Raw genomic sequence first — 16778 nt, 5'->3', positions numbered from 1 at the left:
ATTACTTTAATTGTTCGCCGGCTATTTGCACGCGATGATCGTTTCATGTAATCTATCATTATTATGGGAGTTACCGGTTTATTATTGTTTCACCATGACATGGAAAGTTTATTGATTTTATCATCTCGCCATTGTATTGACAAATCCATTAGTACGCTGCGTTCCAGATTCAGTTTACTGACCTTTTTCTGCACATTGTCCCAGGCCATCTTGTCAGCTTCTGTATAATTCTTCATCGATTCCTTTAGAGTGTCTTTCATCGCCATACTGAAATCGTTTTTAAACACCGCCGCCGCTATGCCTACCGCAAGCTCGATCACGAAAATTATTAACAGCGCGGCCGCAAACTATAAATTATGTTTGACATTAATTATATTTATTTAATTTTTTATTACATTAAAATTATTATTTAGAATTATTATTTATTTTATATTTTCTTACAAAAAGAAATTTATTTAACAATATACAAGATACAGATAAATCAAATGTCTAATTTTTTGATCTTAGAAATCGAATAGAAAATAGTCGAAGAATTTATGATTAGAATTAATGTTATAAATAATAAGAGTTCTTTGGATATTACAACGACAATACTGTAAACAGTTTCTCGAATATGGTCGATATTTTTTATGAACAATTTTTTATATCTTTAAATTATTTCTATTATTTTGATAATTATATCTAATGTAGATAAAATTTTATTTTATACGGTATATTGATTTTTAACTTACGGCGATTAACATGTTGTAATGCTCTTTGATCGCTCCGTAACATCCTAGAAAAGCTATGACGAAAACGATAGCTCCCGCAACTATGAGTACTATAGGCGGTGCTATTATTCTGCCTTCTACAAAGTGACTAAATTCGCCAACATCCGCTAATACACACGCACCGGCCGCGATGATAGCTATACCGGATATCTGAAAAAAAAAATCGATTTTAACGAGCAATTGTGCGCGTTTTTCTTTGTCTCTGAAATTCTCTGCTTTATATCTTCATTTTCTCAAAAAAATTTTAAAATAAATATGCATATATATTTTTATACCGCAAAAATTATCTTTTATTGAATTGTCTAAAAATGATCTCTGTTAATATTTAATTAAGGAATGAACGGAATTACATTATCTATATTAATTGAAGTATAATTCTTAAAAAGAATACTAAACCAAAAAAAACATGACATCACAAATCATCGTTTTACATGTTGCAAGGACATCGGAAAATATCTTGTGTATTTCCAGATAAATCAATAAAATTGGATAAATTTTCAGAATCTCACAGGAAAATTACCACGAAAAAAATAAAAGAAGATGCTTCTTAATTGAGTTATTTTGAAAGGACTTTTGCTATTCAAATGATTTTCAAAAAAGATCGCGCTTGCCGTCAAGCTCTACTCACCGCGAAGATCAGATTGAAGATGAAGAGGATGTACTTGATGACATTCATCCCGCAGGACTCCATGATTGCAATTGGTCTCACGAATTGATTTTATTATCTCGACTTTATTACTCTAATTTGGAATCAACCTCACGACACTTCGCGGGGTTCAAAAGGCCACACGCATAATCGACCGACTTGTGTTCCGTGCAACGGCCGCACAGTCAGTGGAAGCGATCTAGGTGGTACCCCTTAGTCTGAGTCTAAGCGACGAAGGGCTTCGATCGAAATCCTCGACCTCGAGGCCGTCGGTATGATAGACATGCAGACACGGCCTCATTGGTCGTTCAGGGCGATGCACGAGGTCCTGCCACGGCTGTCGCGCTAGAAGCCTATCATTGGTCGGCGATCCCGGACAGAAGGAATTATGTGGTCGCCGATGGTAACCATGGTCACCTTGTTCACCGCTAACCCGGGCCAATCCAAGTTCTTTCCAGGAAAAGAGAATAAAAAAAATAGGACGCTCGGTATTTGCCAGGGTATGCAAAAGCACACTTTGCCGAGTGAATCCACCCTCGGCTTCGGGTTCGGTGTCCTCTTTGACTCGTGCCTGGCTCGAGCCATCGATCCAAAAGCCGTCAACTGACAACGCGCGAAATCACGAGGATTCTTTCGTCGATTATACTTTGCATGAGGGTGAAACGTTAAATATTCACTTTCCTCTGTTGATCCTCTGTAATCGTACATTTAAAATATTTAAATATAACGATTTCTTCTAAATGAATTTCCTTAGGTATTGAAACGATTTGTCTTTTAAGATGTGTAGATTAATAACGATTTTCATAGAATGATAAAAATATGGATCAATTCGCACGCGAGAAATGGTTTAATCAATATCTCGCTGTGTTGATTAGATATTAAAACAGAGATAATAACTTAATAATACTTGATGCAGCAAAAAAAATGGAATTGCATAATATTATTTTTTTCTCATAATTTTTCATTATTATATATTTCATATATTCATTATATATTTTTCATATGCATTATATGCAGAATTTAATTTTTATGAATAAGTCTATACTTTTTTTACATTTATTTAACTCTGTTTTAATATATATATATATATATATTCTATTTAATAAATACAATTGTTTGGCAGTATAATTTTGGACGTATGAGCGACACACGATATAGCCATGTTATTTTACAGATTTTTAAAATGACAGAACGCTACTTCTGCGAACACTTTAATTAACTCTAAACGCATTACTTCGCACTGCATTACGACGAAACGACAGCCCGACGTCTGGATGCAAACATATGGAAACCTACCACAATTTTATCGAAGATCAAATTGTGAACACATCGCATTAAACGATCATCCCTCTCGGTGGTTCAATAATGTCACATTATTTACATGTCTGCTTGTACATAAAGTGGGTCACGGGTCACAAGCAACTTGCGAGCACGTTTTCGTTTTCGTGATTCGATGCCCGCGATAGGCGTCCATATAATACATACATGGCTACAGTAGCTTTCTTTCGAGAAACTTCTAGAAAAGTTTTAGCGGCTTGTTTCGCATGCAGATGGGATTCGCAGGTAAAGCCACCGTTTCGTGCCGCGTTATGGACATGTATATAGGTTAATGAGAGTGCGATAAATATAGTTACCCCGTTCATTCTTCAGGTAGGTGTAACCTACACGTAATAGTACATGCATACTGACAACATGCCACGACTTAAAGTTCACCGCCACAAACATTTTTTTCCAATTTGCCCTTTGTGTAATCCATATATATTTATTGATATTAATAAGGATATTAGCTAATTTATCAATGAATAATTTTATAACTAAGCTCGCACGTGTATATTAGAAACGCTGATAATAGAAAAAGAAGAAAATGTTTAAATCAATCAAGAATTTTATTTTAGCAAATTATTTCCTTATACAAATAATATTAACAATAAAGAGCCTTAAGTAAAAGAAATGTATACAGAAAAAAGTTTGCAATTTAATTAATAAATATGTTTGCGTTTAAAATGTTGAAGAATAATAATATATTTTACGTCTAAGATTTTTTTGCAAAAGTGCATATTAATACAAATAAGAATAACAAATAGATCGTAATATTTAAGTATAATATTACGAATAATGCCGCTGACAAAGCTGACTATCTTATGACAAGTGATACTTATATAGGTACTCAATCAGATTGCACATTTTTCGTAAATAATTAAGTAGATACAATTTTGTAAACTACAATACATAATATATTTTACACAAATAGTTTCAAGTAAAAATCGTTACTTGCTCAGATTTAAGGTGCACGCATACGCAAATTAATTGCTTCCGGTTAATGTTGAAATTGCGTAATATATTGAATGATATAAATATAAAAATTTAATTTTATTCCATTAATTTAAATGAACCAAAGATATTGATTCTTCGATACATTAACTTGAGCAAGTAGTTTGACATTCGCAGGTACATAGTAAATGCAATTATTGCGTCACGTTTTTCATCGATTCATCACAATCACAAAATAGTGTAATCGGCTAGTGCTTTTAAGTCACGTTTACGTCAAGATAACAATCGCTAACATCTCGCTATTCCGTAACATATATATTTCAGTTGCCGTTAAAAATTTTTGTTATTCTTCACTGTCGATATGTGTTGACGAATAATCGATCGTAGAGTCCTCGCGCTGTTCCCCGCTTTGAATTGCGCGGACACAATTATAGCTAATTTATTTATCTTCATGCAAGATGCGAAATTACTTCGAGCTCCCACGGGATCGTTAGAATTCAAAATGTTGATAAGCGACGACGAGGAAGAATATCACAAGGGACGCTACATTCGGCGTGGTAAACGAGCCGGAATTCCAACTGTCAGTCGGCGACCTGAAAGCAGTAATATTAAAGGAATCGATAATTACATTCTTAACTGGATTACGCATCTCATTACGCGTTTGTAAATATCGGGATTTCCGTAAACCAACGGTGAAATAACATTTTGCGCCGCAAAATGCATTATATCACTTTCCACGAGTTTAATTACGTAGAAACATATTAATGCATAATAATACAAATGTAAGATTTCCATCTACATTCAACTGCATTCTAATGCGTTCTGCATTTTAACGCATCGTAAATATTTTTTTTGCAAATAAATTGTAACGCGATTATACTCCATTAAATAGAAGTGAGCAAACGCAAACATTGCATTCTCAAAAGCATTAATATGTGTATTGCTCGAATAATGAATATACGGTCAATAATATGAGGATTAATGTATGAAATGTATGCGGGACAAATATTATTGATGCAAATAAGACTGTGCTTTTCTTTTAACGCAAACAATATGACGTGCCAGAAACCTTGTTGAAATATTTTTCAATTTATTATATTTTTAAAATTTACTCTCTTTTAGTATAACGGTTATCACATTGATAACACTAACAATTTTTGCAATTAACGTGAGGTGAGGTAACTTTTTGAATAATTGTTAGAAAAATAATAGTGGGGATATATTATTTTGGAATAATTGTTGGAGAAATAATAGCGCGGGGATATATTAACTCTTTAAACTTTATTTGTGTATTATCTCATAGAGAGGAAGCTCTCGTAAATTATCAAAGTATTATCACTGCACTACTTTATTAGCGTGAAAATACAACCCGAGCAAAAAAAGAGAAGTAGATTAACCGGCTTCTCTTTTAACTTACGTATATATAATGCGCATATTGTTTAGATAAACGTGCGTGACCATGAAATTATTTATAGAGGTAGTATTCTCACATTATAATATTCTCGCATATCTTTTATTATCATAATCTATACTTCTTTACGGCATCATCACCACAGAAAAGCTATCAGACAGATAGGGAACAGACACAGATTTGAAACAGAGAGAGGAGATAAACCGAGGAATAAACACAGAAGGACAAAACATCATACACTCGTGTGTTCAAGTATCAAGTTTACATATAAAAGCGGACAAATCGTAGAATAACACAGTCAAGGGAGAGAATTACATTAAATTTCCATCGCGCAAAACGTCGCTTCTACATTAATTCTACATTTGTGATTCAATTTATTAGACAAACGATTCTTCTTCTTACATAGAACATACATAAGATGTAGTATTTATGGAAGAAGCGTCTTATAAGCGAGCAATGTTTTACAATATCGGTTCAACCCTAATCGGGGCGTATTTCTAATCAGATCTACCGGGGTGATGGATATCGATCCTTTTCTCTCGTCCCGTCGACCGCTGACATTTCTCTTCGAGGTATTTCAGATCTTTCTGTAATGTGCAGAACACAATGAGGCGCGGCAATCCAATTTTACTTTCGTGCAAAGTTGCGAGAAACATTTAATTTGCTCAAGGTATTAATGTTATAATTTGATAATAATATTAAATATTATTATATATATTATAACATTAATATTATACATAAAATATAATGGACGATACACTACACAGATAATATTAGAAAAGCATTTACTACACTAATAAAAAATATTTTACTGTTATTTATAATTTTTTATCTCTCTATTATGTATTTATATTCCAAATGTGCAATGAATATTTAGCGACAAATAAATAGCCAACAAATTGACAAATAAGCGTTAAAGTAATAAAAATAAAACTTAAGTCTATTATTTCACTGAAAATGTGAAAATTGTTACTTATGTGTCATTTATAATTATTAATTATAAATAACATACTGATGTGCTACAAGAAAAATATAAATTTTATACTTTATAAATAGAAAAATGTAAATATGAAAAATTGCCTGAAAAAAATAGAGTACAAAAAAAATGAGAAAAGAATAAAGGAATAACCTACTCGACACCGACGACACCACAGGCCAAACGGCTCCCGGCGTTTCCGGTTGTCGAGGAGAGACTGCTGTTACCCTTGCCAAGATCGTCCTCGTCGGAATGAATGACTATGGATCGTCCTAGAATATTATTCGGTCCGCTCAACGAGATGATATTATCTGTAATATTTATCGTTGCTTCTCCTTCGGAATTGGCTTGGACATTTCCCAGATCGCCGACATGTCTGACAGTGTCGTCCGGTGCTCCGTGAGTCACCTAATGAATTAATAATGTGAGCAGATCTTAAAGTATAGTCAATGAAATTATATTGAAGCAAAGAAATTAAATCCAAAAACATATTGTATTTTTAGTCTAAGGTAGAAACAGTCGTGACAAAAAATTAAAATTAAATTTTATGTCAAATTAGAAAATTTTTCATATACGCAGATGCAGTAATGAAATTAATTAAGTATAGCGAAAGATTAAAAGACAGATTAGTCGAAAATTCACATTCTCAGGATTGAAGTGCGCTCCGGCGGATGTGCAACCGTCACTCAGATCTCCCTTCTCGTGTACATGAAAACCATGAGGCCCTTCTTTAAGTCCGTGGATCGTTCCGGTAATGGTGACGGGCCCATTCGGGACGGACTGAACGATCTTCAAGTTACCCGTGACGTTCTTCACCTTATCGTGCGGCGTTAGAGTAACGACCGCCACCGTCTCCTAATCGAGTCGATTCGATGCGATCAGTACGATTATCAACGGCAATCTTTAACATGTTTTTCGAAGAACAGCAAAAAGTTTCATCCAAATTGTCAGCTAAGTATCTTTCAATGGAAAGTTAATTGGATGTCAATTTCTCTTACAGACTTTTAATTTCCGACATTAAATCTTTTAAGACTTAAGAATCAAAGACAAAAAAATGTTTATGAAGCGAAAAAAGATGATGTATTTTCTTGTTTGTGTTTCTTCTAAAAAAATTAATTAAGTACCTCTTGTGACATTTGTGTATTTGTGTATCGTGGATGAAATTTTTGATGTTATTCAAAACACTTTATATATTCTTCCGTTTATTGTATTACAAATGAATTATTATTCAGATAGCATTTGATGACTATTCCAATTTATGAAATGTCATGTATTGACATCGATAATTATTGTCACAATAATAATTTGCGATGCACTATATCGTATTAAAAAATCGATTGATGATTTATTCATTATCGTAGAAACGGATTAGGGTGCGTTATAATATTCGGATTGTTATACGTACCTCAGCTGTAACGACAGTTACAGCTGCCAATAGTAATAATGCGACCATTCGACTCATCGTATGAACTGTAAATAGAATGATAGAAAACTAAATCACATAATGTGTCACAAAATTACTATAATAACGATTACTTTAAAGTTGCTACAATAACAATCATTTATCACTTTCAAATAAACGATTTCTTCTTCGATTTTGTCACAGTGTATAAAAATATATACGCTGCGAAAGATACTTTTGCAATGTTTCGTAAGTCTAATTTTGATAAATACATAATTTCAGATTTATAGAAAAAAACTCGAATAATCCTTTGATCGAAAATTACAGTTGAATAACCAAGCAATTGATTCTAAATTAAGTCTACTCCGGAAGATTTCACCGCGTGTGTCTATTAAAAAATGATTAGTAATTTCTAGTTCTGAATCTGGAATCATTTGGGTATGCCTCACGTGCACATATGTAATTTAATCGGATCTATAGATCAGACGAACCTATTAACCAATGACTTTATATTAGACGCTACCTATCAGATGGTAGACTCACGGAAAAGACTAATCGATATATTCTTGCGGCGCAGTTTTTGAAATGTGACTCACACACAAGCAGGAAAAAAGACGACCGTTTATATAATTCGTACAAAAATACGTTTACATATAAAAAAACTATTAGGTCAACTAGGTAAAACCTGTCACATCACTTTGTGTTATCGAGTGATATTACAATCAGTCAATCATATATCGTGTCGTTTATTTTTCTTTATTATGTGCCTATTAGATGTATGAAATATATAATCTCTTATTTGTTAGTCATTTCTGAGTTGTCAGATGACCTTCGAGATATGTAACAAGCTCATAGCGACGTAGGTGAGATTTTTATTTACGTTTAATTAGTAGGATTTTATATAAAGCAATAACAATGAATCATACTGATTTAAAAATAGAGTCGTCGAATACTTTGAATTCGCATTTAAGTTTTTACGAGCTTCACGAGAGTTTGATAAGATTATTGATAACTTTATGTATAAAGTTTATCAAGGATTAAACTGCAATTGAATATTTGGAAATAATTATTACATATAGAATTGCATTGCAGAATCTCTCTTAAAATTTTTACTTGTGATTTCCTTAGGCATAGTTTATTTAAACTCATATATGTATAAGTTACGTAAATTCATGTAAAACTGTAAATAATAAGATAATATTACGTCGTGTAAGAGAGAAATTTATGCAGAATATTAGACTCAAAGTCGATATTTCAATCTTATTATTATATATTTATATCTTTTATATCATATAATTATAAAATATTCTTCTATTCCTATTATTATTTCATTAATATTTCAGAAAATGCCGCTGTTTCAACCTCTTTTACGTTTTGCTCAATATATATCATTACTTTTATAATTTTTTTTTGCATATTTAAGACACAAGTTTTTTTCTCTAACTCGTTTCGAGAGATATAATCTTAATTAGCACATTATAAAATTCCAAACATTATAAATTGCTGCCAATTTGCGCATTCTCTTTTAACCTTGTTTATAAAATGTGAGCACATATTTATTGAAAAGGTTCTTATCAATTTTAATGTACTTTTGTTAGTGTCATATATAGATATTTCTATTACCATCATCTTGTTCGCGTCTTGTAAATTACATACACTCTAGAGGTTCTCTTATCATCGTACTTGTCCTGCTTTCTTATTACTTCACTTCGTTACTACAAGTACATTTATTGAAGAGAGTCTTATCAATTTCTCGATACTATTACCACATATAGCATTGATACCCTTCGTAATTTTATTATCGAATTATATAGATATCTCAAGATTCATTATTTTCGATATTATTTTTCAATATATTTACTTCTTTAGTTGTCACTTCAAAACTACACAATTATTATTATATTGTATATAGAATTTATATAATATTATTTCTCACATATATTATTATTATTATTTCCTTCAGTTTGTCGGCGCTTTGAAAAATATATACGAACGATTATTGGAAAATTACGGTCCAGGATGGCAACCATGGTGGCAACAGACTCGCGAGTCATTTCAAGAATAAAACATTGCGAAATGTTTTACAGTGGATCAGATACTGTAAAAGGTAAGTAGAAACATATCGTTTCAAACTCCACAAATATACGAACAGCTCGCGAGTGAAATAGCTTCCGGGAAATATCGATCCACGCCAAAGGTGTTCATCTACAACACCTGCGCGATTTCATCGATCAGCTTTATTCATACATATTAACGTATAAGCGCGGTGCGAATTGATGTCACGTTTTGCGGACGCCTAACAAGCACATAATACAATAATATATATTTTTATTTCCACCTAAGAAACGACTTTACATATTATATATACATATACTTGAACAAGTATACATATACTTGATGAACTAGGCTCTACATATTTCTCTACATTACCTCTAGATTAATCAGAAGAATGTCTTACTATACTATATATACGTTCCCATATTTCTCAGACCACTGAATTATGACTTGAAAAAAATTACAAAGTATTTAAATGATATTGAAATAGACTTGCAGATACTGTATTTAAATAAAAGTTCAAGCGATAAAACACATAAAGAATGAGTTGGAGATAATATCATTTAATCGATAATTTAATAAATCTACTTTCAAAAAATTTCTTGTAAGTAAGGCACGATTCAATTTTTCTACCCGTTATAATTGTTTACATTCATCAATGAAGGAATAATGTTGTGAAGACAATAATGAATATCTAATTGTATTCTTTTGTAATTAATTGCACGATTTACGATAATTAGAAATATTATCGTGGAAAGCCCATGAAAGTTCAATTTGAAAGCCGTTTATCTCCAACGTTAAATCCCGATAAACTGCGCAATTGGCCACGTAATTACTGAATTTAACATTAGCGTATCTACGCCCTATATATACATATAGGTGCATAGGTATATCGACATTATGGATTAATGTATCATGCTGTGGACTATTTCCGTCTAATGTACAAGCCGGTTTTCCAATGTAGTTTTGCATCGCATTACCGACAACAATGTATTACATTTAGTAGCTTTTTCTCTACAGGAAAATAAAATCGTAATTAAACATATGTCTATGCTAATTTTCGGATTTTTGTATTCGTTTGAAGACAATGAATACCAAGCTATCCTAAATAATTTGCTCGACAACATATGCAGTTACGAAACTTCGATTCCCTGATAAGAGATAAAAATAAGATAAAGAAAAAATTAGATAAAAAAAGGAAGATTAAACAGCGATCTGCCGAGAAAGAAAAAAAAAAGAAAAATATCTTACGTGACGATTCGCCACGACCAGATAAATCGTATTGCACAACAAAACGTCTGTGGACGCAATACGGAATTTCGACGCGATAAGATAGATCGGCGAGAGGAGCATGCACACGAAAAGTGAAAGGGGATTTACCGGGCGCGGGCACGATTTTATCGAAGTAACACTGAATGATCGAATGACTGACTGACTGAAGTTGCTGGACCCATTCCTCTTATATTGACACGGGATCCCGATGTTGATCCCCCACCCGCAACTCACAGGCAAATCAGTCGCGAAGGACCTCGTAAAAGATTACGCTCCAACGCGACCGGTGACTGGGCGATCATCGAAGATGATCGCGGAAGATTCCTCTTGACTAACCCCACGCATCTTCTTTCGTACGATTAGAAACATGTGACTGACATAATATGTACATATAGATACTTACAATTTAAAATATATTATAAGATATAATAACTTAAAAAAAAAAAATGTAACAATATAATCTTTTTGTCAGCTATATATTTTTATTGTTATTTAAAAATAATTTAATATCTTCCTAAAGTTTCCTAGTAGTTTTCTAAAATGTTTCAAGTTAATTAAAATGATGACAACTCTTTATTATCATTATACCGACGATTAGCACGTAAATTTTAATTTAATTACGCACAATGACTTAAGCTTAATAGGATGTAAATATTATTTATTATTATCCTATATACTCACTGAAAAAGAAATCAATATTGCGTAATATATTAAGCTAACAAGTTGTTAAAATTGAAAAATAATAAAAGGATATAAAATAGTCGATAATATTTTGCATTTAGATTAATGCTCGATATAAAATAATGTATATGTTACAAAAATTTTATCGTTGCATAAAATTTTAAAATATTTCTAAAATTGGCCATCTCGCGATAGCTTTATATTTTATTTTTAAAAAACATATAAATAGAAAAACTTTATATATAAAAAAATAATTGCTTTAATTAATGATTAAAATTGCAAAATGCGCAATTTACATGATCAAAATCAGATTTTAATGTATTTATTGACTTGAGTGTTAGAACCTTACTTTTGATTGAAGATGACTATTACAAGCAAGACAGTAACGTGCCACACGACATACGTGTCACTTAAATTAATAGGATAATAGTGAAGGATATTAGATATTCACGAATGACTGCTCAACGAAACGTTGAAGTAATCACCTGCAATAAGTATGTCACCGACGAACGTATCGACGTCGTGAGTGCGAAATTAGCATTGTTAGCGATATATTAACGCTCGTGGAGAAACCGAAGAAACAATTTTTCATTTTTTCGTGTGTTAGATCAATCGATGAACTCGACAATGTATCGACGTTTCATTCATAAGATGAAGAAAATATCCCCACGAATTATCATTTGTGACAGCAACACTATAAAAATATTTCAAAAGTCAAGACTTAATTTACACGATCCGTTGACTAATGCTTCATTACATGCATAATTCTGTGAAACAAGAAAATGTACACGCGTATTACGTTTATCACATAGATGAAGTGAAGTTAAGGTGAATATAAAAAATCGACACGTAAATGATAGCATAAACTAATGACATCGCATATTATCATGTTGAAAATGAACGTGTGACTCACGAGTTTATTATCAGAAATAATTCGTCGTTTCAAGGTTCTAGTTTCTCAACGAAATCTATAATCTTACAATGTGATATAATTCTCTTTGGCGTATATCTTTTCTATCGCGATTAATCGTACGATATTGTCATTGTCGATAATGCTATTGTCATCATGTAATCGAGCTGCTTCGGAAATTATTTTTATCGATGTTATTATTTTTCAAGATTTTTCCGTCTTAAGTTCTATGAATTTTTCAGTATAATATCTTATATCACGTGAGATTTATAGATGACATTTCTTGTTTTATACAATTTTATAAACATACGTATATAATCACACAAATACGTATACATATTTGCATGGAACTTACATCTTTCATTATGAGAAAAATTCATCATTGGATAATATTTAATTTAAAGTAGCAATTATATAAGCTCAAAGACGCAATTTTGAATTTTATAAAATAATTGACACTACAAGAAATGGAAAAGTGCAACAGAGATGTCAAAAAAATTTTTAATTATAATTTTTTAATGTGTTAACATCTCATCTATACCCGGTGAAGTTCTATCGTAGTTTTTAAAAGCTATTTATCACAGTCAGAATTTTATTACAATCAAATTTTAAATCATATTCCTAGGCAAAAGTCGAATTATTAAAGACAGATCAATCGATCAGAGAGAATTGTCGTGATTGTTACAAATTTTATTGTTGTCGCATCGACGAAAGCCAAGCGATCGTGATGTATTTTCGAGTGAATCGAACGAGATTGATGGACGTTTATGGCGCATCCTGGCGAAGTGGGGATAATTATACTTTGGATTGAAGTCTCCTTTGTGTGCTTGGATTCTCTTTATAAAGGAAACCGGATATTGCATTTGCAGAGCTCTGATTGGCAGCTCGACTACGCAGTAACGTTTCACACAATTGGGACTTTGTAATTATTGTTTCCGGCCAAATGTGTACATAGATGGAAAATTTAATTAACAACGTTTCCTGTAAAATAAAAATCAGGAAATATCGCTCTATCACTTTAGATTCGAATATGACTCTGAATGATAAGAGAAAATATTGTAATTCATATATACGCCATAGAGGAACTGCCACGATTTTAAATTTTAGCAGGAATGTGTAATATAATTAATTTGCGAAATAAACACAAAATTGACAGACATAAAAAATACGTTTTAAATATAGTTTTATATTTACAGACTTGTTAAACTGAGATGTAGACTTGTTATTAGTAATAATTCTTTTTACTTTGTATATTCAAAATATTAATTTCTCTTATTTTCGATATATGTTAAATTAATAACATTCAAACTGCGATTAATAACTAGTTATTACAATATAATATTTTTATAGTAAAAATATACAACATCTTGTAATTTTTGACGTAGTGGAAAATATAGGTACGCCTTTTGATTTTATATAAACTCGTAAGAAAAGTTTGATTGAAATCTGCTAGGATCTTTGCACTATTATGGGAAACTTATCTCTAGGTCATTATGATTGATGTGATAAAATGCCTGGTGAAATTGATCGGAAATTGCGCACGCGCATATTCACACGCAATCGTTCAACAATTACAACCAGTTTGATCTCGGAAATAGCGAAGCACGAGTATAAAGATACGCACTCCGGGTGTGCGCGCGACGTGATATATATTGCAAAATAAAAAAGTACGAGACTTCGTAAAATGACGTCGACGTCGAATGTAATGTAGCTGTCGCTCACAAGTATGGTGCTAGACAAGCTGATCAAAAAATAAGAAAAAGAAGATGGCAAGCGAATCATGCTCGACACGAAAATTATGATACGATATTTATTCGACGAGTGACGAGAAGAATTCCTTACCCTAAGTATGCTTCATTTAATTTCATGAGCCTCCGAAACTGTTCTTCGAACAGCTACATCTTAACTTCCACTTCGTGTTTGGAATCGTGAAAATACGGACAAAAATAATGAAACTTTTTTAAGGAAAAGATTGGGATGCAATTTTTATATCTGTAGAATGAATAATTTTTTATCAGATAATTTCATAGATTTTATTTAAATCATCAAACACCTTTTTTCTAAAATTATCGAAAACGTGTATAAAAATGACAACAAAAGACATGTCATGACATTGCATTTATGTATATTGCAACTCGACAAAATATTCCGTTAGTTGAATCATCGCAAAACATTTTTCAAAGAAAAGAACGTCAACAGGTTTTGTAAGATATTAAATTAGGCATACTAATGTTTAAATTAAAATACCCGAAGTATCTTTTATCATTTTTTGTACGATCGTGTTATAAAGCGCAGTTCTCAATGCCGCTAACAATGAATGTTTCACATGATAAATAAGTCACCAAGATGTTCCTTTGCACATGCGCCTGATTCTCTGACGCGGAACTTACCTTTTGTAAATCTAATATTCGCACATAATTTAATAAGAAATATACTAAGAAATGTCACAGGTTAATAAACATACTATAACGAAAGTTAATGTAACATTTTAAACACATTCAAGTATTATTTAAATAAAATATATTAAATTATCTGACAACATTAATTAATCAATATTAAATGAAATTGGATAAATTTAAGTAAATGAATAAATTTATACTGTTATAAAATAAAAAAACAAAAAAGTATGCATAAAAACATAAAGTACAAATATTGGAACGGATATTCATTTAATGATGTTAATTCTACTCGATGTTCTTGTCTTATCTAGCGCATTAATTTTTATCTTTGTCATAATAATGCCTAATTATCATGAAGGAAACTAAAGGCAGACTGGCTGTTTAAACGGTATTTATATGCAACTGTTTCAATATCACATATTTAAATTCACGCGAAGAATACGAAAGCGTATGTATAATCGAAATATTTAATTTGATTGTAGTAAAATCACGTATTTATAAGAGTAGACATGTACAATGCATTATTTAATACTCATTCCCAATCTTAACATACTTGAAGCTTCCTTAACAATTTTCTTAACAAAAAAAAAAAAATAAACAAAAATATCAAGCACTTTTTATATACTTCAAAAGTAATTAATCTCGCTCAATCATCGTGAAAAATTTCAAAAATGCTATGGAGTATAAACTGCTTCCCCTGCTTAGCTTAATTATACGGATCACACAGAAAGAGTGAATCAACCTTTTTGCGAATGAGTCAGATGTTAGACGTCCGTTTTAAAAAGTATATTTTTTGTATTCAACTATTGAATAGTTTTATGTGCACAAACAATTTTTAAATTAAAAGAATTAATTAATCATACTTATTTAGCATTATTACTTTTTCTCCCTGATATATTCATTGGAGCAGTCAATTCTCTCTCTCTCTCTCTCTCTCTCTCTCTCTCTCTCTTTTTAAAATTTTTTCTAATTCACACATACATTGTAAAGTGATTCAATATTTCAATGTAAATTTTTTGGCGAATTGAGGAAAAGTGTATTTTCTTACCTTGTGAAGATTCAGCTGTATTTTTCACGTGACCAAAACTCGTCTACGACGAACAACTGTGAGCGTGACACTACTTTTCCTCAGTATTACCTCACTGTGACACACGTTATCGATGCACACTCACGTGGACCGCACAGTTAAACTGTCGAGCATTGACTGCGTTTTACAACGCGGAAACTTAAAGAATCGAGTTCGAAAGAGAGAGATGAGAAAGAAGAACCGCTCTCTCGCTGCTGCTTTATCGGGATTACGAGACTTTAATGTCGATTCTCTTTTCAGAATACACCAGTCTTGCGTATACCTGATCGGTCATCGACCTCGAGGATCCCCTCTTAAGATTCTGGTGGACCCACGATCTTCTCTCTAACGACGATGCCACTCACGAAAAATGTTTCACGGATATCTTGCAATCGTGGTGCCTGGAAATTGCAATCCGACTGCCTGGAAAAACGACGGCGCAGTAAGTAAACGTTGTACGTTATCTTTTTGACGATACGCGGGCGTAAACGAAATGGAAATAACCGTTCCTTCCTCCTCGGTAATAGTATTCAAGGTTCTTATTCTTATCTGTTATTTTTCTTACGCAACAAGAATGAAAAAACAAACGCGAATTTTAACAAGAGACTATATATAAAAATTACATTATAACCATGCACTAAGTGAAATAATTAAATAATTTGTTTCCAATATGAAATATATTATGAGAAAAAAATGTCCCTTCTCTTGAATCAAGCGGCTAACGTTTGAGATTTTTAATTATTTTTCTGATACAAAAAAGGTTGCAAATTCTAATTGTTGAACAAATAATATTGTATTATAATGCGCAATAAATGTGGATAAAGGTTTTTATATTAGATGCATTAATGAGTCATTAACGAGTAAAAAAAAACGGCACAAATAAGGAAAAATATAACAAACGTACACGTCGACGGTAACA

The 16778-nt window shown here is 31.9% G+C and overlaps 2 protein-coding genes and 1 long non-coding RNA gene across 7 annotated transcripts in view; 1 reads left to right on the top strand and 2 right to left on the bottom strand.

Moving 5' to 3' along the window:
- LOC140674485 (CD63 antigen-like) overlaps positions 1-1652 on the bottom strand; it is a 3295-nt gene extending 1643 nt beyond the window's left edge. Inside the window, exons 1-3 of the mRNA XM_072908048.1 lie at positions 1399-1652; positions 732-920; positions 183-347 (exon numbers count right to left, since the gene is read on the bottom strand). Coding sequence (XP_072764149.1) covers positions 183-347; positions 732-920; positions 1399-1461 — 417 coding nt within the window. The 5' untranslated portion in view covers positions 1462-1652. The remainder of the gene's footprint in view (positions 1-182; positions 348-731; positions 921-1398) is intronic.
- Positions 1-9808, top strand: part of LOC140674461 (uncharacterized) — a 22164-nt gene extending 12356 nt beyond the window's left edge. Inside the window, exon 3 of the long non-coding RNA XR_012048225.1 lies at positions 9440-9808. This is a non-coding gene — a long non-coding RNA (uncharacterized lncRNA). The remainder of the gene's footprint in view (positions 1-9439) is intronic.
- Positions 3284-16778, bottom strand: LOC140674459 (uncharacterized). Of its 5 annotated transcripts, XM_072908001.1 has the most exons (6): positions 16764-16778; positions 16143-16282; positions 7480-7544; positions 6717-6929; positions 6232-6482; positions 3284-4280 (listed from the first exon to the last, which is right to left on the bottom strand). In XM_072908001.1, the coding sequence occupies exons 3-6, from the start codon at positions 7534-7536 to the stop codon at positions 4178-4180; spliced, it is 624 nt and encodes a 207-aa protein (XP_072764102.1). In that variant the 5' UTR covers positions 7537-7544; positions 16143-16282; positions 16764-16778; the 3' UTR covers positions 3284-4177. The 5 variants fall into 5 exon arrangements, with proteins under 5 accessions (XP_072764102.1, XP_072764099.1, XP_072764098.1 ...); XM_072907998.1 differs by lacking the exons at positions 16143-16282; positions 16764-16778 and adding an exon at positions 15842-16131; XM_072907997.1 differs by lacking the exons at positions 16143-16282; positions 16764-16778 and adding an exon at positions 10912-11034.

The sequence above is a fragment of the Anoplolepis gracilipes genome, chromosome 16 (genome assembly GCF_047496725.1).
Source record: "Anoplolepis gracilipes chromosome 16, ASM4749672v1, whole genome shotgun sequence".
NCBI lineage: Eukaryota > Metazoa > Arthropoda > Insecta > Hymenoptera > Formicidae > Anoplolepis > Anoplolepis gracilipes.
The sequence above is the reverse complement of the archived record's forward strand: the minus strand, read 5'-3'. Positions and strand labels throughout refer to the sequence as shown.